This window comes from Plecotus auritus (assembly GCF_963455305.1).
Source record: "Plecotus auritus genome assembly, chromosome: 7".
Lineage (NCBI taxonomy): Eukaryota > Metazoa > Chordata > Mammalia > Chiroptera > Vespertilionidae > Plecotus > Plecotus auritus.
Genome location: NC_137774.1, coordinates 66,765,724 through 66,788,524, shown reverse-complemented (window position 1 = coordinate 66,788,524; position 22,801 = coordinate 66,765,724). Strand labels below are relative to the sequence as shown.

Here is a 22,801-nt window from a genome sequence, read left to right as displayed (position 1 = left end):
GGTGGCCATCTTGTGTCCACATGTGGGCAGCCATCTTTGACCATATGGTGGCAGCAATCTTGTGTGTTGGAGTGATGGTCAATCTGCATATTACTCTTTTATTAGATAGGATAGAGGCCTGGTGCATGGGTGGGGGCCAGCTGGTTTGCCCTGAAGGGTGTCCTGGATCAGGGTGGGGGTTCCCTTGGAGCATGGGGCAGCCTGGGCGAGGGGCCTGTGGTGGTTTGCAAGCTGGCCACGCCCCCTGGCGACCCACGCGGAGGCCCTGGTATCTGGGATTTATTTATCTTCTACAATTGAAACTTTGTAGCCTTAAGTGGAGGCCAAGGCAGGCCAGGGCTGCAGAAGCTTGGCTTCCTCCATCGCCGGGGGCAACCCTAGCCTCCTGCTCTCTCCAGCTCTGTGGCTGCCGCCATTTTTGTTGGAATTTATTTATCTTCTATAATTGAAACTTTGTAGCCTGGAGTGCAGGCCTGGGCTGGCCAGAGTGTGCGGAAAGCTTGGCTTCCTCCATCGCCGGGGATACCCAAGCCTCCCTCCTGCTCTCTCTGTGGCCGCAGCCATCTTGGTTGGGTTAATTTGCATACCCGTTCCTGATTGGCTGGTGGGCATGGCTTGTGGGTGTAGCAGAGTGATGGTTAATTTGCATATTACTCTTTTATTAGATAGGATATTTTTTACATCCTTAGAAGGACCCTGGTAGTCACGATTTTTGTCTGCTTTGTTCACTACTGCATCTCCAATACCTAGAATGGTACCAGGCACATAGAGGGCTCACTGAATACTTGAGAGAATGAACACAATCAAAGTGGCTTTGGGGATCTTAGGTGTGAATATTCAGCCATTTAACACCTTTGCCTACCTCTGGGGAGGCACAAACATTCGACCAGATTTAATCCCAACATCCAAATTATGCACTGGGCTCTGCGGACTGAGGCTCAGGTTTGAGTCCTGGCTCTGCTACCAATTTCCTTGTGTAACCTCATTTCTGATAGTTTGGTGCAATAGAAAGAACATAAGCTTTGGAATCTGCTACTTACCAGCTGTGTGACTTGGAACAAATTAAGTTTTCTAACATTTAGTTCCCTCATTTGTCAAAGGGAGATACTGGTCCACACACAGCTGTTGTAAAGAGGCAAGACAGGTTTTTTAAACATTTACTGATTTATTTCTCTTTACTTTCATCAATTTTGATCTTTACTTGCCCCATCCATAAAATGGAAGAAATAGATCTCTTTTTCAAGAGAAATGGGAAATACAGAACCTTTAAATGAAATATCCAAATTCTGAAATGTTAGAAATAAAAAACTGTAAAGACTTTTTTTAAGCAATTTTTAAATATGAAAACACCCTGAGGATCAAAAAAGGTACTACTGTGCACTGGATTTGGCCTGTGAGCTACCCATTTTCCACTTAGGCTCCTGGGTTGTGGGGTTAGGGTTCTGATATGAGAACCCTTACTATGTAATTTAGGCAAATCAGTTTACTTCCCAGAACTTCCATTAGCCCATTCGTAAAATGGACCCACCTTTGTGTAGATGAAAAGAGATCAACAAACTCATACAGACAACACCAGGGAAGGTAGTGGGGGGAGAAGGACGTGGATAAAGGCGATCAAATATACTGTGTCCGAAGGAGACTAGACTTTGGGCGGCGATATTTTACCCCAATACATTTAATTTTTTAAAAGAGATCAGTTGTGTGAAATGCGTAGCATAACACCAGCGCATAGTAGGCACACCACAAAGGGCAGGACAGCGGTAGTTTTTTGGTGGGGTGTAGATTGGTATGCACGTATTCAAGGAGCAAGCTATGCCAGAGTCCAGGAGACCGGAAAAGCGTCGCTGTTAAAGGAGAAAAGAAGGCAAAGGGGGAGAAACAGGAAAAGGGAAGAGGTGAGGAGGAAACTGGGTCCGCCCTCCAGGCGGGGCGCCAGCGAGAGGCCCAGGCCCGGGCTGGAGCGCACGTGGCCTATTTTGGGCGGAGCGGACGTGCCGGGCCGCAGCGGAGACCTCCGAGCCGGACACAGGAGAAACGCCTAGAAGGTGGGTCAGAACCGACTGCGAGGACCTTGAAAGTCGGGGTAGAGCGGACTGGGGTCCTGGGAGCTGGGGAACAGCGGAGCCACAGGCTCTGGCTTCTCCACCCTCCCGGGGCAGCTTGGACCGGACGCTCGGGTCCTCCGGACCCCTCCCCTAGGGGCGGGGTTAGCAGTTCTGACCAATGACCGGACGCCCCGAGGTCCCGCCCCCGAAGCTTCACGAATGCCCAACCGCCGGGAGCCCTGGCCTGGGGCTGCGTGAGCTCTGAACCTGCGGCTGGTGAGTGCGCACCCTCAGGGTCTCCGCCCCGATCCCGCCTCCAACCCGTGCCCTAGAGTTCCGGGCCGCCGACCCAGGCGCCCGGCAGTGACTCAGCGCGGGAGGGTGGCGACTCGTTGGGACTGGAGATTCGAACTGTTCTGGGCCTTGAATGCCGGGATGAGTGGGGTGAACGAGTGTCTTCGGAGCTGGTCGCGGGCAAGTGCTGGTGCCTAGGGCCGAGCTGGGGTGGGAGGGAGAGGGCCAGACCCCAGGGTCGGGCAAGAGAAGCCACGGCTGCACCGCCTTGCCTGGGCCAGGGCCGGGGTGCGGGGTGGGTCCTGAGCTTCTGACCCAGCTGCCCGCCCTAGGACACCAAGATGCCTGGCGAACAGCAGACACTGAAGGTGGAGGAGGAGGAGGAGATGCAAGAGGAGATGGTGCTGCTGGTGAAGGATGAGGAGGATGAGGGTGAGGAGAAGTATGAGGTGGTGAAACTCAAGATCCCCGTGGACAACAAGGAGGTATGTGTCCCACACCCTGATCCCTAACCTGGTTCCGGCTCAGCCTCCATCAGACAGAAGCCATGGATCCTGCCCCCGGCAGCTACTGTCCTATGTGAAGAGAACAGGCACCAGCGGGGAGAAGCCCAGAGCTGGGAACGTAATGCAGACGTGGTGGGGGAGGGGCCAGGTTAGGCAAAGAAACCCCTGACTCTTGGTAGCATTTACTATTCCCCAGACACTGTTTTAAGCACCTCAATTCTATAACATAGGTAGTATTTGTTCCATTTTACAGGTGAGGAAACTGCGGCCCAGGAAGCTTGATAGCTTGGTGACTGGCCAAGGTCTCAAAGTTAGTAAAGAGATGGCTTATCTGAGACCAGTGAGAGTGAGGGGTGAGGTGAGTGACTACTCCAGGCAGAAGAAATGGGCCTTTCAGTGGCTCAGAGGGGGTAAGTGGGGCACTGGGAGAAGCGTGGATGAGCTTAGGGTGTGTGGCAGGCCAGGTAGGGCATTTGGGATTTATCCTGAGGGTGATGAAGGTTTAAAGAGAGGAGCTTTAATATCAGAATATGAGTTAGATTTTCCCATTCAAGCCCCGAACTGCCACAACTTCCAGTGCAACCCTGCTCATACCTGGAGAACTCTGGCTGGGCCAGGTTTCTGGGCCCAGGCTCTGGTTTCTTTCTGCAAGGGAGCCAGTTGCCAGGGAAAGAACGTTCTGCTGCCCCCTAGTGAGTGTGGTGGGCCCTAGGGGGCGGGGGCTGGCTGCTTTGGCCTCTGCTCCCAGTCAAAATAACTCTGTAGGTCTGTTTTTCTCAGGCCTCCTTGGCCCATCATCCTAGCTTAGTCTGCCTCTTCTGGCCCTGTGGATCTCCTGATCTCCTCATTTCACCTATAAGTTAAGAACTCAGACTCCAGAGCTGAGGGTGGACTTCCTTTAAACATTTATTGATTTTTTACAGAGAAGAAGGGAGAGGGATAGAGAGTTAGAAATATCGGATCAGCTGCCTCCTGCACACCTGCGGGGAATGTGCCCGAAACCAAGGTACATGCCCTTGACCAGAATTGAACCTGGGACTTTTCGGTCCACAGGCCGACGCTCTATTCACTGAGCCAAACCGGTTAGGGCTCAGGGTGGACTTTTATCTCGGTCATTTACCAGCTCTAAGACCTTGGGCAAGTTTCTTAACCTCTTTGTGCCTCACTTTCCTCATTTGTAAAAGGAAAATCATACCCACATCTACACTTCTTAGTGTTGTGAGGATGAAATGAGTTAACACACTAAAGAGAACTGTTTACATAATAAACACTATGTAAATATTCATTCTGCTATTATTCCTTCTTCCCCTAAAGTTTAGGACCTTGGTCTAGGTCATCCTGGAGGATTTTCAACTTATTTTTATCAGAGGCCTTTTTGGGCTGTATCCTGACGCTGGGTATGAAAGGGGAAACCAACATGGAGGCCCAGACGGAGGATTGAGGGCAGACAACTCAAGGCAGTGGGGAAGGTTCACAGACAAAACTCAGTGGGGATTTGGCAAATGGAGGCAGAGGAGGGGCATTCCAGGAGGAGGAAACAGCAAAAGCAAAGGCTCAGAGGAGATGGGGCCAGAGAGCTACAGGTGTTGGAAACCAGCATAGGAATTTTACCTACCGCGTGAGGTTATACGGTGACATCAGAAGCCTCAAATCAGAGGAGACACATTGGCTTTCTGTTCAGAAGATTCACTGGCTGTTGTGGGGAGAGCAGGCCATGTAAGGCTGGTAGCCTGCTCTCAGGTAGTGACAGCAGTGGAGACAAGTCAGAAAGCTGGGGATATTTGCGAACCTTGATTGGACTGGCTAGAGCTAAGGATGGGATGAAGGAGGCTGGGCATGGCTAGTCATGAAACATACGGAGGGCTAGACTCTAACCAGTAGCAGTCAAAAACATTGGTTCAAATCCCAACTGCACCATTTATCAGCTTTGCCTTGGCTTTCTCATCTGTAAAATGAGATAATGAAAGTAAGATTTTTGAAAGCCTGACTGAGTATCCTCAGGGTGACTGGATTTGGAGGAGGAGAGTGGAAGTGAGGATTACTCACACACATCCCATCAACATTTAGCACAGCACTCTGCCCTCAAGATGGCTCATGAGCTCGCTGTGTGGTCTCCTTGAGCCTCCGTTTCTATGAAAATTGTCATCTCCCAAGCTCTCTCCAGTGCTGACATCCTGTATCTCTTAGCTATCATCACCCAGTCCCATGGCCACAACAGGTCTGAATCATGCTGCACGCAGGCGCCGAAGCATTCTCTCACTGCCTATCAAAATCTAACCTCTCCTTAATGAACACAAAGATTTTCTCCAAGGGCTCTGTGCACATCTAATCCTCTCTCTCTGTCTGTTCAAACCTTTGAGTGTTTTTCTGTTTCCCTCAGGATAAAGTCTCAGCTTCTAGGTCTGTCATTCAAAGCTCTACACCACCTCACCTCATGTCCTGACTTAATGACCCAACACCCATCCCCCGCCCCAGCTTCAAACAGACCTGGCCCTTTCTCACCTCCAAGACTTTGCCTGTGTGGTCCTTCAGCCTGTAACACTCTCTTCACCTTTCCACCTGCTTTCTCCAGGAGGTGTCCTCTCTTCTAGATTAAAAGTGTCTTAATTTTAACAAGCATACGAAACACCTGGGAATCTTGTTAAAGTGAAGATTTTGATTCAGTAGGTCTGTGGTAAGACTTCAGATTCTAGCAAGGAGCTAGAGGATAGGGATTGTATTACCAAAAAGAAGGGGGATTCTGAAAAGGGTCCAGGGCGGGGAGACAAGCTGTGTAGGGTGACCTCAAACTTGTCAGTGAGGTAGACCTGCATCATGATTAAGAGAACAGGTGTTTTGGATGATGAGATTTGGAGTTCAGACCCCAGTTCTGCCATTGATTGGCTGTAGGGCCTTGTGTGGTCACTTTCCTTCTGAGTCTTGTTTCCTTATCTATAAAATGGAGCTAATGAAACCTAACCCAAAGGGTTGTGAGAATTTAACCAGAACATGGGTGAAAAGCACTTAGCACAGTCCCTGGCACATAGAGAACTCAATTCATGGTAGTTGTTGTTATTTTAAAATAAACTTTTATTAATTTCAGGAGGAAGGGAGAGGGATAGAGAGATAGAAACATCACTGATGACAGAATTATTGATCAGCTGCCTCCTGCACGACCCACACTGGGGTTTGAGCCCGCAGCCCAGGCATGTGCCCTGACCGGATATGGAACTGTGACCTCCTGGTTCATAGGTCAATGTTCAACAACTGAGCCATATTGGCCAGGTAGTAGTTATTACTAGAAAAGTAATGGCTAAGGAGGAAATTGGGAACTTTGCTCTGTTTAAATAAAACAAAATAAAACTTAAAACAGGAAGACAAGCACAATCACTTCATGTACTTGGGTTATCATATTACTATAGTACATTGTATTCCCATTGGACCTTCTTGTTATAGTGCAAATAACATTTATTCTAATTTTTAAATCTAATAGCTGTAGAATTTAACACATGTAAGGGCCTTGACTGACCACCTAGTCTGGTATTTGCCCACCTTTAGTTGCATGTTTATCACTCACCTGCTGTGCTCATTACTGAATGCTTTTCCTCAGGTTCATAGTGTTTGTAAATCCATTTTTATCCAAAAAATAATACTGATGAAACTGTGGGTTTCATGTGATGCATCTTTTTTCTAATATCTGTGAAAAAAAGATACATAATGATCATAATGAGATAGGAGTGCGCCAGCAGAAGCCTTTGAATCCTCTTACATCCTGTGATGTGTGCCTACCTCCAGCTGGGCACTTTTTAACCCCCCTAGCCGACCTCGCCTTCCTGGGTTCACTGGGGCCTGGGAAGGGAGTGACCTGCCTATGGTCTTAAGAGTTAGTCTCAGCCCCTCTTACCTAGATTTTTCCTGGGGCATCCAAAGCCCTTTCTCTTGGAGCTAACGATGTCAAGAGTACTTGTGTGAAGAGTTTCCTTTTCCTGAGTCAGTGACCCTGCATAAGGACATCCTCAGGAAGGCTTTAGTCATCTTAAAGAAGGGTGCCAGAGAAAAAAGGGCCAGAATAAAATGTAGATATAATAAGAAAAGTTCTCTCCACAATGGCTGCTGTGCTGCAATAAACCCAACAGGTGTCAAAACCAATGGAAAGTGTGACCTTGAAGTCTCCCTGTGCCAAATCAGCTATGGGGAGTTTCTTGATCTAAAGTATCAGGTTGTACTTTAACTTTGAATCCCTTTTGGAAAGTGCCAGGACTTGGAGTCCAGCCTCTGTCACATCTTGGCTGTGCGAGCGCAGGGCAGCGCAGAGTAGCCTGCTAGTTAAGTAAGGGTCCTGACTCCCACTGGTTCTGGGAATTTAATCTGCCTCAGCCTGTTTTCCTAAATATCAAAGGATAACAACTGACTCAAGGTGGGTGACAGGGAGATTTAATACAATAATGTACATCCAATAGCATTTAGAAACTTTACGCTGTAATGTTGGTATCACTGTTATTATTATATATACTGTTTAAACCAGAATTCTGATCTTCAAGGCCTTGAAGTTCCTCCTTGCAGCTTAAGAAAGTAAAGGCCTGAACTGCTCACAAGCTGTCACCCTCTCTTAACCAGTTTCCTTATCTATAAAATAAGACTATGGTAACTGCTTTGTGGGGAGAAGCTAAGATTGTCTTGTCCTTAATATGTGTCAGGTATTTCATTTAATCATTAACTAATGTACCTAACTGCTCCGCCCGCTGTAGATACTCAATATCACTTTGCCTGGATGAGCCCTCTCTTTCCTAAGAAGGGAGCAATATGCCCTCAATAGTCCTCTTCCTTCTACTGTTAATACAAAATGTTAACATAATACAATGTTAACACTGTTAATAGAATGTATGCCCTTCACCTGCCTTTTATGAAACATTTTTCTGATTTTATCTCTAGAAGCCCAGGCTTCATGAAACTGACTCATTTTCATTTCAGGCCTCAGAATTGTATTTGGGTTTTACCCTTGCCTCCTTCTTCACAGCTTAAAAAAATGCTACGTGCTGTATCTTAAAAGTTTATTCAAAAGCCTGGATTTGTTTTTTGCCTCGCTTCTAAGTCGCCATCCTCTCCTACCTCACTTGGCTGCTCCTCATCTTGCTGCCCCTGGTTCTATCTGCCAAATCAGCTATGGGGAGTTTCTCGATTTAAAGTATCAAGTTGTATTTTAACAATTAACATCTCTAGGCCTATCTCCTGAGCTCCAGATTATCAAGAAATGGAGAAGTGACCTGAAACAGATCTCACTCTTCAACTTGCTCTTTCCACCATCCTCATGTCTGCAGATGGCAGCTCGACTTCTGTTTGAACCTAAATTCAAAATCTTTGGAGTAATTTTGACGACTCTTTTCCTTACATCTCATGTCTGATCTTATTTATCAAATCTGTTGTCTCAAATGGCAAAAATATATTCAGAAGCAGACCACTTCTCGCCACCTTCACTCCTTCGCTTTTCACCTGTCACCAGGGCCTGAGCCACTGTATTCTCTTGCCAGATGACTGCAGTGCAGTAGCCTCCTCCCTGGGCTCCTGTTCTGCCTGCTGCCTCCTTCTACCCCAGCATCCTGATGGAGGCTTTTAAAATGAGTCTGATCTAGTCATTTCTCTGCTCAATACCACTAACATCTCTAATGGTTCTCCATATCTTTCTTTTTTAAAAAAATATTTATTAAATTGATTGGGGTGACATTGGTCAACATGAACATATAGATTTCAGGTGTGGGTTTCTATGTTTAAGATCTGTATGTTGCACCATGTACCCACCACCCCCCTACTCCTACTACCTCCTTCCGTCAGGTAGCTCACACGCTGCTGTTTGTGTTCATGAATTTCAGTTTTAAGATCACATGGTTTTGATCCTTCTTTTGTTAATGTGGTGTATTACATTGATTACATACATTGAACCATTCTTGTGCCCCTGGAATGAACTCCACTTGATGGTGATGTATTATTTTTTGGATGTACTGTTGTATTCAATTTGCTAGTATTTTGTTTAGGGTTTTTGCATCTGTATTCATCAGAGATATTGGTCTGTAGTTTTCTTTTTTTTGTGTTATCTTTCCCAAGCTTTGAGAAGGATAGTTTTAAATCTTTGAAAGTCTGGTAGAATTCACTGGTGAAGCCATCTGGTCCTGGACTTTTGTTTTTTGGGAGTTTTTTTGTTTGTTTTGTTTTTGTTTTAATCTTCAAAAGGGATATTTTTCCATTGATTTTTTTAGAGAGAGTGGAAGAGTGAAAGAGAGAGGGAAAGACAGAAATAATCAGTGTGAGAGAAACACGTCGATTGGTTGCCTCCTGCATGAACCCCGACCACAGCCTGGTTTGGGGAGGAACCTGCAACCGAGGTACGTCCCCGTCCTTGACCAGAATCAGGCCAACACTCTATCCACTGAACCAAACCGGCTAGCTTCTCTATATCTTTTGATCTCAACTTCTATTTCTTTAACCCAGTCATTTTTTAGTAGTATGTTGTTTAATCTGCATGTATTTGTGGGTTTCTTTATTTTTGCATTTGATTTCTAATTTCAAGGCATTGTGGTCAGAGAACATGCTTGGTAAACTTTCAACCTTCTTGAATTTGTTGATGCTAGTTTTGTGACCCAATATATGGTTAATCTTTGAGAATGCTGTGTACTGGAGAAGAATGTATAATCTGATGCTCTGTGATGAAAGGTTCTGTAAATGTTAATTATGTCCATTTGGTCTAGTGTTTCATTTAAGGCCAATATTTCTTTAATGATTTTCCGTTTGATTGATCTGTCTAGAGCTGTCAATGGTCTATTTCTCCCTTTAGTTCTGTGAGTAGTTTTATATATTTCGGTGCTCCCTAGTTGGGTGGGTATATATTAAGAAGTGTTATGTTTTCTTTTTCTTTTTTAAAATATATCTTTATTAATTTAAGAAAGGAAGGGAGAGGAAGAGAAAGGTAGAAGCATCCATGATGAGAATCATTGATTGGCTGCCTCCTGCACACCCCATACTGGGGATCGAGCCCACAACCCAGGCAGGTGCTCTGACCGGGAATCAAACTGACCCCTCCTGGTTCATAGGTCCACACTCAACCACTGAGCCACACCAGCTGGTCAGTTTTTTCACTTTTGAGTAAATCTGATCTTCATCTTCCTTTTCCAGTTCAGACCTTTCCCCCTCCCCTTTTATGTTTTTGTTGTCACAAATTATCCCTATTTATGCTGTAAGTTTGTTGTTGAACCTACTCGTAGTGTTATGGCCTTATGTTCTTTGTTTCAGGTAGAATAACTCCATTGAGTATTTCCTGCAATGAAGGTTTTCTGGTGATGAAATCCCTCAGCTTCTGTATGTCTGGGAACGTCTTTATTTCTTCTTAATATTTAAAGGATAATTTTGCTGGATATATTATTTGTGGCTGGTAATTTCTCTCTTTCAGGAGTTTGACTATTTGCTTCCACTCTCTTCTAGCTTGTAGAGTTTCTGCTGAGAGGTCGGATGATTCTGATGTGTTTTCCTTTGAGGTCACTTCCTTTTTTTCCTGGCTGCTTTGAGAATGTTTTTCTTTGTCATTATTTGTGACAGGCCCTTGAAGAAGGCCTTTTTGGATTGAGGTAACCTGTTTGCTTCTTGGACTTGAGGATCTAGTTCTTTCCATAGATTTGGAAAGTTTGCATCCACTATTTGTTTTAATAGACTCTTCATTCCATGCTCCCTCTCTTCCTCTTCTGCAATGCCTGTAATTCTAATATTGCTTTTTTCTGATGGAATCAGATAGGTCTTGTAGAGCTCTTTCATTTTTCTTTATTCTCAGGTCTCTCTCTTCTTCCCTCTGCACCATTTCTTGATTCCTGTCTTCGATATCACTAGTTCTTTCCTGTATTTCATTTGTTCTGTTTTCTATGCTCGGTAGTTTACTCTTAATCTCCTTAATTGCATACTTCACTTCCAGGATTTCTTATTGGTCCTTTTTTTAAAGTTTTTAATTTCATTGGTAAAGTACTCGTTTTGTTCATTGATTTATTTTCTCAGTGCACTGAATTGCCTGTCAGTATTTTCTTGCATCTCATTGAGTATTTTCAGGACTGCAATCTTGAAATCTCTGTCATTTATTATTTTTAAATTTTTAATTTTTCCATTGATGTTTAGAGAGAGTAGAAAGAAGGGGGGAGAGACAGAAAGAAGGAAACATCGATGTGAGAGAGACACATCGATTGGTTGCCTCCCATATATGCCCCGACTGGGGCTGCGGATCGAGCATGCAACCAAGTTATGTGCCCTTTACTGGAATTGAACCCAGGACCCTTAAGTCTGTGGGCCGACACTCTATCCACTGAGCCAAACCAGCTAGGGCGAAATCTGTCATTTATATCACATATTTCCATGTGTTCCAGCCTGCTTTCTGAGGATTTTTCATTTTCTTTCTGGTCATTGTCATCACTGTGGTTCTTCATGGTATTTGCTATCTTCCTTTGCTTATGCATTTATCTCTGAAGAGGTCTTTCTACTATTTTCCAGTAGATGGTGCTGAATCACAAGATTTTTACCTCTGATCTCCTGGTCTTGAACCTCCGCTGCTTCCCCTAAGACCGCATAGCTGTGCTGCACCTAATGGTGACCTCCGTGGATCCCATCCCCAGCACCCCTCCTGGGGATCAGTCACAGAGGGAAACAGGGATTCTATTGCAGTAGGTTTTGGTTTACAGATAATATGCTCCTGAACTTGACTTCAAGGGCAACAGGAGGCAAGTTTTGGGAGTCCAAGCAGTGGCAGGGCTCTGTGGTACATTTCTTTGTCTGAAACACCACTGTCTGTCTCCGAGCCACATGTACACGGCAGAATCCTGTGCTCTGTCAGGCGTCTGCTGACTCAGACACTGTTCACTCTCTCACTGTTTGCCACTTGCTATGAGCTCCTGGCTACAGGGCTGCACCTGGGGCCATCTACGCTTTCCGCTCTTGTTGTCTCCCGTTTATTCCTGGTTTCCCACCATTAGAAGTTTCAGTGTGCAGGTCTCTCAGGCGTGCGTCCGTGTTGAGCAGGGATTTCTTTGTTGAATTATACATGGTTAACTTTGAAATTTCAGGGGGAGAGGAAAAGATGCAGCCTTACGCCATCATTCCTCTGACATCACCTCCCATGTCTTTCATATTAGAGGGTCCTAGGCTAAGAGATCTCCTCCAGGAACATTCCATCCATTACTCTCCCCTCCATGCATTCTGGGCTAGGCACTTTTTCTTGCCATTCCTGGGTCTTCACTGGCAAAAGCCCTGCCTCAGGGTCTTGCTGTGCCCTCTGTAGACTGCTTTCTCACTTCCTTAGTTTTTGCTCTTGTTACATCAATAGTTTCTTAACCTTATTTGCAGCATTCACCCAATACCAGCACTCATCCATTTTTCCCGTAACCAGGAATTTAAAAAATATAATACTGAATCCCCAGTGCCTAGAACACAGTCTGGCACATTGTACGCCCTTAATAAATACTTGCTGAATTATTAAAGAACAGGCAGGATGACACTGGGCATGTGCTATGTACATTAATGCAGTACCTAATTTAATGTGCACAGCAGTGCTATGAGGGAGGAACCCTGGCTTTCCTGTTTTCCATAAGTGGGACTGAGATTGCAGCTTGCGGAGACCCAGGTCTCTTGCTCCCGGGCCTGTGGGTCAGGACTGACTTGTCTCCTTTCTCCCCACAGGTCCCGAGGGAGGCAGCAGCGCCTTCTGCAGACCCGGCGCGTACACACGTGTGCTCGGACTGTGGCCGTGCATTTGCACGCCGGTCCACGCTAGCCAAGCATTCGCGCACGCACACGGGTGAACGGCCTTTCGAATGCCCCGAGTGTGGCCGGGGCTTTTCCCAGAAGTCGGCGCTGACCAAACACGGCCGCACGCACACCGGCGAGCGGCCCTACGAATGCCCCGAGTGCGGCCAGCGCTTTTCGGCCGCCTCGAACCTGCAGCAACATAGGCGGCGCCACACTGGCGAGAAGCCCTATGTGTGCACGCAGTGCGGGCGCCGCTTCGCACAGAGCTCCAACTACGCGCAGCACCTGCGCGTGCACACAGGCGAGAAGCCTTACACTTGCCCCGACTGCGGACGCGCCTTCGGTGGCAGTTCGTGCCTTGTGCGCCACCGACGCACGCACACAGGGGAGCGGCCGTATGTTTGCGCCGACTGCGGCACGCGCTTCGCGCAGAGCTCGGCGCTGGCCAAGCACCGGCGTGTACACACGGGCGAGAAGCCGCACCTCTGTACCGTGTGTGGCCGCTGTTTCCGCCACCGGTCCAACCTGGCAGATCATACCCGCACGCACACAGGCGAGCGGCCCTACCCCTGCACCGAGTGCGGACAGCGCTTCCGCCTCAGCTCAAACTTCGTCCGCCACCGTCGTTCGCATATGATGCGCCGTCTCTATATCTGCGCTGTGTGCGGCCGAGACTTCAAGCTACCCCCTGGCACTAAGGCCACCACTGTCACTGAGCGCTGCCCAGAGTGTGAGAGTAGATGAGCCCCCTTGTCACTGCGGGCTGCTAGTGTCTGGCTGAGGAGGAGCATGACAGGGCCCTGACCCCCAGGGCCTGGACTAACCTGGACAGGGACCATGGGACCCTGGTTTGGGAAAGGGTGGGATGGCAGAACTGGCTGCCGGGGACCTGGGAGACATAGTTAATCCCCTACTGGGATTTTTGGAAACCGTGGCCTCTTTCCCCTCACTACAAATCCTTGACCCGTGTTAGTGAATAAAGTCTTATATATTCACGCACATGTGCCTGTGAATGAGGTTAATGGGGAGAGGAAGCAAAGTTGGGATTTCCCCTGGGCTTAGGTGACTTAAGTGAATCGTCATGGAACCAAGTGGGGCTATTAGTCCAAAAGGGTTCCTGGAATTGGGTTTGTGTGTGTGGAGTCATCTCACACTCGGCCCTTGGTTATGTCCTCATAACCTCTGATCTGGAAGGGTCCATAAATATAGCACATTCGTGTTTAAATAGGCACCGAATTTTGCAGAGCTTTGGTGAGCAGCCATAGCATCATGGGCTCAGTATAGTGAAGAGACAATACTTTAAAAAAATAAATAGATTTTTTTTTTTTAATTTCAGAGAGAAGGAGAGAAATATAGAAACATCAATGATAGGAGAGAATCATTGATTGGCTGCTCCTGCACACCCCATACTGGGGATGGAGCCTGGAACCCTGGCATGTGGCCTGACTGGGAATCAAACCCATGATTTCCTGGTTCATAGTTTCCCGCTCAAGCACTGAGCCATGCCTGTCAAACATACTTTATAGCACTATGTGAAAGACTTAAGTGCTTTTTATTATTGTCAGCTCATTTTCTTCCTCAGCATCCAAGTTAGGTGATCATATCTCCATTTCTGCAGATAAATAAGTACTGACAGGGAATGGCAGAGCTGGGACAAGTATACAGGCATTTGCAGGACATTGTCATTTGCCTATGATGGGGGGAGTTGTTAGGTTTTTAACGCAATCTTGGGAGTTTAGAGAGGTTGTCCTTGGAGGTATGTTTAAGCTGGTGGTGAAGGCTAAAAGTGGGAACTAGGGAGAGTCCCTGAAAGTGCCTGACAGACTTGTTAGAGCTTGAAGATAGGGACAAAGAGCAAGGAGGTTGGCAGGAGCTAGACTGCTAGGGATTTTAGAAGCCAGGTGACAGTATCCAAGGCAGCAAAGAAGCCTTGAGTGGTAAGGGGAGGGGTGGAGTGGACATATTAAGGAGCTAGAATTCTGGGGATAAGGGAGGTAGGGCTGACTTCATTTCTTAGCTTGGATGACCACAGGTAGTGTCACAGATGGTACAGGATGAGTAGAACAGTTGAAGTGGCAGCAATTGTTATCCCCAATCTGGGCATGTGGAATGTGAGGTCGATGTAGAGGGGTCAGAGAGGTGATTGAAAATAACACCTTGGGATATCAGGTCTGAAGTGCATGACTCCACCCAGAATAGGGTACCTGTGAAAGAACAGCCAGAGATAGACAAATTCAAAAATGCCTCATTTGGGAAATCTAAAGAGAAGTGTTTCAGCCCTGGCCAGTTTGGCCTAGTGGATAGAGCGTCGGCCTGCGCAAGAAGGGTCCTAGGTTCGATTCTGGTCAAGGGCACATGCCTGGGTCACAGGTTCGGTCCCCACTGGGGGGCGTGTATGAGGCAGCCAATCCACGATTCTCTCATCATGGATGTTTCTCCCTTCCTCTCTGAAATCAATAAAAGTATTTTTTAAAAAAGTCTTTCAGAGGAAGTGGTCAGATTTTGCTCTGGTGCCCACTGGTTGTAGGAGTTTGGGGAAGTGGTGAGCAGTTTCAGTGGAGTGATGGTTAGGATATAAATGGGAGGATGAGGAAACAGAATGGGTGGGTGTAACAACCTTTCTCAAGAGGTGGCTGTGAAAAGTATGAGGGCAGTAGCTGGGGAGTTTGTTGGTTTTGTCTATAGGGAGGAGAGTCAATTTTTTTTAAAAATATATTTTATTGATTTTTTACAGAGAGGAAGGGAGAGGGATAGAGTTAGAAACATCGATGAGAGAGAAGCATCGATCAGCTGCCTCCTGCACACTCCCCACTGGGGATGTGCCTGCAACCAAGGTACATGCCCTTGACCGGAATCGAACCTGGGACCCTTCAGTCTGCAGGCCGACGCTCTATCCACTGAGCCAAACGGGCTAGGGCGGAGAGTCAATTTTTGTGCTTCTGGTGAGGGGTAATGGAAAGGAAGAGAAGTTGATTATGTAGAGGGGAGATAATTGATCAAGGAGAGGTAATGAAATCAAACCAGTAAGGATAAGCTCCCACTATCACTGGTAGGGCGCAGGGTGGGCTTGGGAACACAAAGCTGAAGCAGTGCCAATCTGGAGTTTTACCTGGGAAGTAAGAGATCACTGGTAAGAGGGATAATGTCACCGAGAGGAATGAGGCCAGTAAAGGGGAACCCTCATTTTACTGATGTGGAAACAAGTTGACAAGGGCAGCAAAAGTAATTTAAAGGTCTTTTTTCCAGCATTATCCCAGGCCATGGGCATCTCAGAAAAATGATGTGTCTAAGGTCACACAACAGGTAAATCACACACCTAACACTATTTTTAGGGATAGAAATGGAATGAGAAATTGATCTGGAGATGGCAGTACAGGGGCAAGAGGCCCAAGTCCAAGAGGAGTGGAAGCCCTGTTCTGCTCTACTTGAGAGATCTGATCCCAGTTTGTGCTGGGGCCTGAGGCTTAGCCCTGGACCCAGGCCTAACTCAACTGTTGACATTTCCTACTCTGGTGATCTGAAAGTTTTGAGTTGAAAGTTAATAACTGGATGCCCTAGCCGGCTTGGCTCAGTGGATAGAGCGTCAGCCTGTGGACTGAAGGGTCCCGGGTTCGATTCTGGCCAGGGGCACTTGCCTGGGTTGCGGGCTTGATCCCCAGTGGGGGGTGTGCAGGAGGCAACCAATCGGTGATTCTCTCTCATCATTGATGTTTCTGTCTCTCCCTCTCCCTTCCTCTCTGAAATCAATAAAGAAATATTAAAAAAAAAAAGTTAATAACTGGAAACTTACAAAGTCCTATGTATCAGGCACTGTCCTAAGCACTCTACTGAAAGTAATAACTCACCTAAGTTGTTTTTACATTTTTATTGATTTCAGAGAGAGAGAAACATCAATGAGAATCATTGATTGGTTGCCTCCTGCACACCCCCTACTGGGAATCGAGCCCGAAACCCAGGCATCTGCCTGGCTAGGAATTGAACCGTGACCTCCAGGTGCATAAGCCAATGCTCAACCACTGAGCCAAACCAGCTGGGCTCACCTAAGTTTAAAACCTTATCAGGTAGGCACTTTATTTTCATTTTAGATGAGGAAATCAATTAACACTATCAGCTAAGTATGAAAAATGTCATTTGATCCCTGATGGCCTGGCTCAAAAATCTGGGCTCTAAAGCTATGTATAGCCTCCAATCTGTTAGAGGCCCCGAAGGGAAAGGAAACCAGCTGGAATCTCACAGGCAACCTGCTAGAAATCAGATCTCTGCCCTGCAGGTGGGAGCTACAATAGAGAAACATGGGAGTTGGGCTCAGAGGAAACCCTGGTGCCCCTCTTCAGCACCTGCTGAGACGGAGCCTCCCCAGCCACCGCAGAAAGAATCTGGAGGTAGTTGAACAAAACTTTTATTGAGGGAGAAGAGTACCAAGAGGCTGTCTTCCAGAGGTTCTTGAGCCTCAGACCTCAGGACGTGCCCCTAGGTCTGTGATCTGTTGGGACTAGAATGAGGTTCCCTGGGCAGGCCACTGTCTTCCTCACATGTAATGCTGAGCTGCAGATCTTGGTTCCATGTTTCTAGGTTGAGGCCTGGCCTGTGGACTCACAGGCAAGGTCTGCAGTCCCCACAGTCTGGTCTTCAGAGGTGGCCCCATGGGGCAGGTCTGTATACTTGCGAGAAGAGCCACGGGACAGATGTGCTGGGTAGCGTCTCCGGTTGGTGTCCATCTTGGAGAGCACTGCTTGGGGAAGATCCACACGGCAGCGGGCTGCTAATGCTACCAGGTAGATGAGGACGTCACTAAGCTCCTCTTGAAGGGCTGCCCGTTCCTTAGGGGGCCAGGCTTGGGGACCAGGCTCCCCATCGGGCTTCCACTGACTGGGGATGGAACACACAGATAGGCACACACACAGAGATGCTAGCTAGGACAATGGGTTCCGCCTCCCAGGGCACCCCAGTTCTTACAGCAGTGAATTCACACGTCCTAGGAACTTTCTCCAAGGAGAGTTCAAACCCATATGGGCCCTGGGTAGAGGAAGAGCCTCCAACAGATGAGTCACCCAGACCTCTGTGTCCCCACCCGAGCCAAAGAGTTGGCAAGAGATCATTTCACTTGTCAAGACGCAATTCTTCTCTCCAGCCCTAGCCACTGCCACCCCAGACTAAATCTCAGACCTGGACTACCGGGGAAGCTTGCTAACTCATCTTCTACTCTTGCCCAGCATCATCTTTTATATATATTTTATTGATTTTTTACAGAGAGGAAGGGAGAGGGATAGAGAGTTAGAAACATCAATGAGAAACATCAATCAGCTGCCTCCTGCACACTCCCCACCAGAGATGTGCCCGCAACCAAGGTACATGCCCTTGACCAGAATCGAACCTGGGACCCTTCAGTCCGCAGGCCGACGCTCTATCCACTGAGCCAAACCGGTTAGGGCCCAGCATCATCTTTTAAAAGCACATTTACACATTACATTTTGTCCCTCTGCTAAAACTCCCCTAGCTATGCTTGGAATAAAATCCATGCCCTCCAGGTCCTGCATGAGCTGAATGACTCCTGCCTCTTCCAATGTCATAATCCACTACTTTCCCTAACTCCCTACCTAAAAGTCACCCTGGCCTTTTCTGACTTGCAAACAGGTCAAAGTGTCCCAGGGCCTTTGCACTTATTGCTCCCATTGCCTCAAATGGTCTTCCCTGCTCCCCCCGAGCTTTCCCATGGCTGGCTCCTTCCTGTTGTCCAGGTCTCAGCTCAGATGTTACCTCCTCAGAAAAGCCTTCTCCCTCCAGGAGAGGACAGTTGGGGAGGACCAGGCCTGCAGGGGAGGGCAGTTGGGGGCGACCAGGTTGGCAAGGGAGGGCAGTTAGGGGTGACCAGGCCAGCAGGGGAGGGCAGTTGGGGGCGACCAGGCCTGCAGGGGAGGGCAGTTATGGATGACCAGGCCAGCAGGGGAGGGTAGTTAGGGGCAATCGGCCGGCAGGGGAGCAGTTAGGCATCGATCAGGCTGGCAGGTAGAAGTGGTTAGGGACAATTAGGCAGGCAGGCAGATGAGCAGTTGGGAGCCAGCAGTCCTGGATTGTGAGAGGGATCCCAGATTGGAGAGGGTGCAGGCTGGGCTGAGGGACCCCCCCCCCCACACCCCGTGCACGAATTTCGTGCACTGGGCCTCTAGTAGAATATATTCCTTTCTATCCCAGAGGCAGAGGTAAAGGAAGATTGCCCTGGCCCTTTCTTAGACCAAGATCTGCCTTGCTGTTTTCTCTCCCAGGAGGCTGGGCACCCCTCAAGGGCAGGGACTGTCGAGTCATCTGTATCCCCAGCACCAGGAACAGAGCCTGGCAGTGGGAAGGGGAACTTAAACCCATGGATGTTTGATGATCAAATACCACCCCCCCATCCACACACACACACCACATAAAGATTCTTCTAGGAAGCCTTTCATCTACTCACAAGAGCTCTGCCAGCTCCCCCACTTCCCCCACTAAGGCCAGGAGGAGGTTCCGAGGTTGGTGGAACTGGTCCCAGTCTCTTTCAGCAGCAAATTCAGCATGGAGGCAGCGGCTGGTATAGGAGAAAGGGGTGGAAGCCCAGTCTCAGGGTTAGGGCATGGGGGAGGAGATGCAGGGCCCAGGCAGCTATCTCTGATCTGTAATGGGGGCATGGGTTTCCGACAGGATTCTGCAAGTAACCCTTAAATGGCCTTAAGTCATGTCTTTTCTAGGGGACTATAAAATGGACCAGCCCCTACACAGACCCTAACCTCTATGGAAACAAAATACCCTCTTTACCATTCCATCTCCTGTTGGTGCTGCTGCAGTTTCCTCCACCTGGCACATGCCTATCTGCATATCCAAATCCTATGATCTTACAGGGACCTTGTAGGTCCACGGGGACTTCCCCTAAGGAGCCTTTTTTGGTTTCCTCCAGCAAGAAATAATGCCTCCCCCCTCTCACTGCATTTGTCTATGTTCTCTCTCCCATTCCTGGAGGGCAGAGCATCTGACCGAGTATTTCCTCAGGGCGGGCCTTAACATTACTCACCAGACGTCACCATCCCCCCTGCCTCATGTGTGCACTGCTAAGCCCATTTAGAATATGAAGTCAGAGGTCATACGGTAGAGCTGGGACCCGAGCACAGCTACTAGACTTCTTCCCGACACGTGGAGGGACCCGCCCCAATAAAAGGGCGAGAGGGGGTGATTTCCCCAGCCCAGGTTGGGGAAAGACGGCTTACATGTCCTCGAGCGTGGGTTCCGGGCTGAAGCTGAAGGGGCGGGCAGTTTCGGTGCCCTCGCCCACCGCGTCCCCAGGCTTCTCCCCACCCACAGTGGACATGTCGCCCACCGAGCCGCTGCCCAGATTGCACGGAAAAACCCCGCGCTCAGCTCGGAGCCCGCCTCCAGAGGCTCTGACCAGTCACAGGCGTTAGCGATTGCTTCCGGGGGCGGAGCCTCAGGAAAGGCCAGTTACTTGTGTGGAGCTTGCTATAGCCCGCCCCTTACCCGGACTGGACCAATAGGAGCAAGCTTCAGGCGTGCGCTCATAGGTCTCTGCCCCGGAATTCTTCAGGGTTGGCCAAGCGTCTTAAAGGTGTGGGTAACCAGATTCCACCAGGTTAAGAGACAAAGGGCAGAGGGCGGGGAGAGCGCCGGCGCGTCACTTACCTATGGCGCCAGATGGCGCCAAAGCGAAATGACGGGATGCGACCGGGAAGGACGCTCAGCGGAGAAGCCCAGAAATGACGAGTTTAAGTCAGAAAGGAGAGTTTTATTATTAGGATACAAGAATATCTCCAGAATACAGCTCGGCCCTAGGAATAAACAGGAACCAGGTAGCTCTTTTAAGCATTTTACATATTTAACCCTTACAGCAACTCATTTAATCCTCACAACAACCTATGAGGTAGGTAGTATCATTGTCCTCCTCCTCCTCCACCTTCACCTCCTCATCCTCATTTTACAGATAAGGAAACAGACATTGAGTCATTTAACTCAGCAGTTAGTAAAGTGGTAGCCAGGTTTTAACTCCAGGTAGTTTGGCCTCAGAGCCTGTTTGGCCTACTATTGCATCAAATGGTGATAACTACTATGAAAACAAATTTTAAATGTATTCAAACATTATGAAAAGTAGGGGCAAATTTAGATTGTGTGATCCAGGGAAGATATGGTAAGGACTGTTGTTTACTCAGCTGCACCTCTCATGCCTCCATTTTTTTAAAAAATATATTTCTTTATTGATTTCAGAGAGGAAGGAAGAGGGAAAGAGAGATAGAAACATCAATGATGAGAGAGAATTATTGATCAGCTGCCTCCTGCATGCCCCCCACCGGGGATGGAGCCCACAACCCAGGCATGTGCCCTTGGCCAGAATCGAACCTGAGACCCTTCAGTCTGTAGGCCGATGCTCTGGCCACTGAGCCAAACTGGCCAGGGCCTCATGCCTCCATTTTTGCAGAACAGTGATTTTATTCTGGGATCTATCCTTCTCTACTTGATTATGTGGCCCCATTGCCCTGCCATTGATCGGTTTATGGGTGAGCATGTAGCCTAGTTTTTTACAATGAGGAGATAGAGGAAGTGTGGTAGAGACTTCTGAGAAAGGTTCTTTATTCTTTTTTTAAAAAAAGACATAGTAAGTTATTTTTTTAAAAATATATTTTTATTGATTTCAGAGTGGAAGTGAGAGAGCAAGAGAGAGAGAAACATCAGTGATGAGAGAGAATCATTGATCAGCTGCCTCCTGCATGCCCCCCACTGGGATCAAGCCTGCAACCTGGGCATGTGTCCTTGATCAGAATCAAACCTGGGACCTTTCAGTCCACAGGCCTACACTCTATCCACTGAGCCAAACTGGCTAGGACAAGACATAGTAAGTTTTAACCTTTGGTATTAGTATGTGAAGGCTGGATATGAGGAGAGGTAGCCCACCAGCTGAGACTGGTAGATAGCAAGATGGAAAGGACCTGGGTCCTTGTTGATATTGCTGGGCCACTTATTTTCACACATTACAGAAAAACCCTAATTTAGGATTTTGGATATATAAGTTTAAAAAATCTCTATTGGTCAGCCACTTTTAGTTTTTCTGTTACTTGTCTTTGAGAAGGTGCCATTGAAGCTGATTAAAAATTAAGGGAAATAGAGTTCTGGGTAGAGGGAACACCAATGCTTAAAGCAGGAGAGACTTAACATGTTCTAAAGAAAAAGGAATTCCAGTATGGTAGGAATGTAGTGAGCAAGGGAGAGAGTTGTTGGTTATGGTGTTAGAGGCCAGATCAGATCAATTACCCATGGTTTTTAAATTTATATAAATTATAGTACTTTGGGATTTTAAGTATTATGGAAGCCCTTTGGAGGGTTTTAGGTAGGAGAATCATATAATCATACTTTGTATTTATGAGCCCTTTGGCTGCTGTGTTAAGAATGAGTTGGAAAAAAAAAAGAATGAATTGGAGAAGGGCAAGAAAAGAAGCAGGAAGATAGGTTACTACTGTTGTCTAGGCAAGAAATGATGGTGATGTGGACCAGGCTGATGGTGGGTGAAGATGGAGAGAAGTGGACAATTTGAGACATATTTTTGAGGTAGATATATTGGCTTTGTTGGTTTTGAACTAGCTGGAAACGGTAGAATCAAACATGGCTTTTAGGTTGTGAGTGTTGAACAATTTGGTGGATGGATGATTCTTACTGGGACAAAAAAGATGAGGTGCAGGATTTAACACATGTGGCTTCAGGAGTTTGATTTATGACAAAGCAAGTTGAAGATATATGTCAATTAAGCAGGTGGATTTATGATCCTAAGCTTTAGAGGAGAAATTCAGATTTGGTAGTCTCAGACACTTAGTACTTAAAGAAGGAATTGGAGAGGCATAATAATACAAGAGTCTATGTAGTCAAGACCATGATTTGAGGTATTCCAACATTTAGCAGTTCAGCAGAGGAGAAGTGGCAGGTGAGTAGAAGGGAAATTGGCAGGGTGTGCTGTTATGGAGGCAAGAGCGGAGAGTGCTCCAGATTGAGTGGACATCTGATTTGGATGCTGCTGAGCTGCTGGGTGAATTGAGAGCACAGAATTTGCCACTGGATTAGGCAACATGGAAGTTGGATACCAGAGATGGGAGAAAAGATGGGAGAAAACTTCTTGGGTTTCTAGCTTGAGTAAATGGATGGGTAGTTTTGCCATTTGTTAAAGAGGACACAGAAATCTGGATGTTGGGT

At 47.5% G+C, this 22,801-nt stretch overlaps 2 protein-coding genes across 8 annotated transcripts; one reads left to right on the top strand and one right to left on the bottom strand.

The window, feature by feature from the left end:
• The first annotated feature begins 1,914 nt into the window (after window positions 1-1,914).
• Window positions 1,915-13,592, top strand: LOC308253585 (uncharacterized protein). 7 transcript variants are annotated; one of them, XM_080679199.1, is made up of 4 exons: window positions 1,915-2,045; window positions 2,672-2,824; window positions 3,099-3,203; window positions 12,524-13,585. In XM_080679199.1, the coding sequence occupies exons 2-4, from the start codon at window positions 2,681-2,683 to the stop codon at window positions 13,334-13,336; spliced, it is 1,062 nt and encodes a 353-aa protein (XP_080535325.1). In that variant the 5' UTR covers window positions 1,915-2,045; window positions 2,672-2,680; the 3' UTR covers window positions 13,337-13,585. The 7 variants fall into 7 exon arrangements, with proteins under 7 accessions (XP_080535325.1, XP_080535328.1, XP_080535327.1 ...); XM_080679198.1 differs by lacking the exon at window positions 1,915-2,045 and adding an exon at window positions 2,279-2,321; XM_080679197.1 differs by lacking the exon at window positions 1,915-2,045 and adding an exon at window positions 2,404-2,519.
• Window positions 13,593-16,975: 3,383 nt separating this feature from the next.
• Window positions 16,976-20,027, bottom strand: DCTPP1 (dCTP pyrophosphatase 1). Its single transcript, XM_080679134.1, has 3 exons — window positions 19,822-20,027; window positions 19,038-19,148; window positions 16,976-17,461 (listed from the first exon to the last, which is right to left on the bottom strand). The coding sequence occupies exons 1-3, from the start codon at window positions 19,920-19,922 to the stop codon at window positions 17,161-17,163; spliced, it is 513 nt and encodes a 170-aa protein (XP_080535260.1). The 5' UTR covers window positions 19,923-20,027; the 3' UTR covers window positions 16,976-17,160.
• Window positions 20,028-22,801: the final 2,774 nt, after the last annotated feature.

Coding starts and splice junctions, on each gene's coding strand:
- LOC308253585 (XM_080679197.1), top strand. CDS start 2,481: ATGAGTGGGGTGAACGAGTGTCTTCGGAGCTGGTCGCGG. Junction 2,520..2,671: donor GTCTTCGGAGCTGGTCGCGG/GCAAGTGCTGGT, acceptor TGCCCGCCCTAG/GACACCAAGATGCCTGGCGA. Junction 3,204..12,523: donor CAGTGAGAGTGAGGGGTGAG/GTGAGTGACTAC, acceptor TTCTCCCCACAG/GTCCCGAGGGAGGCAGCAGC.
- DCTPP1 (XM_080679134.1), bottom strand. CDS start 19,922: ATGTCCACTGTGGGTGGGGAGAAGCCTGGGGACGCGGTGGGCGAGGGC. Junction 19,149..19,821: donor GAACCCACGCTCGAGGACAT/GTAAGCCGTCTT, acceptor CTCCTATACCAG/CCGCTGCCTCCATGCTGAAT. Junction 17,462..19,037: donor GGGGAGCTGGCAGAGCTCTT/GTGAGTAGATGA, acceptor TTCCATCCCCAG/TCAGTGGAAGCCCGATGGGG.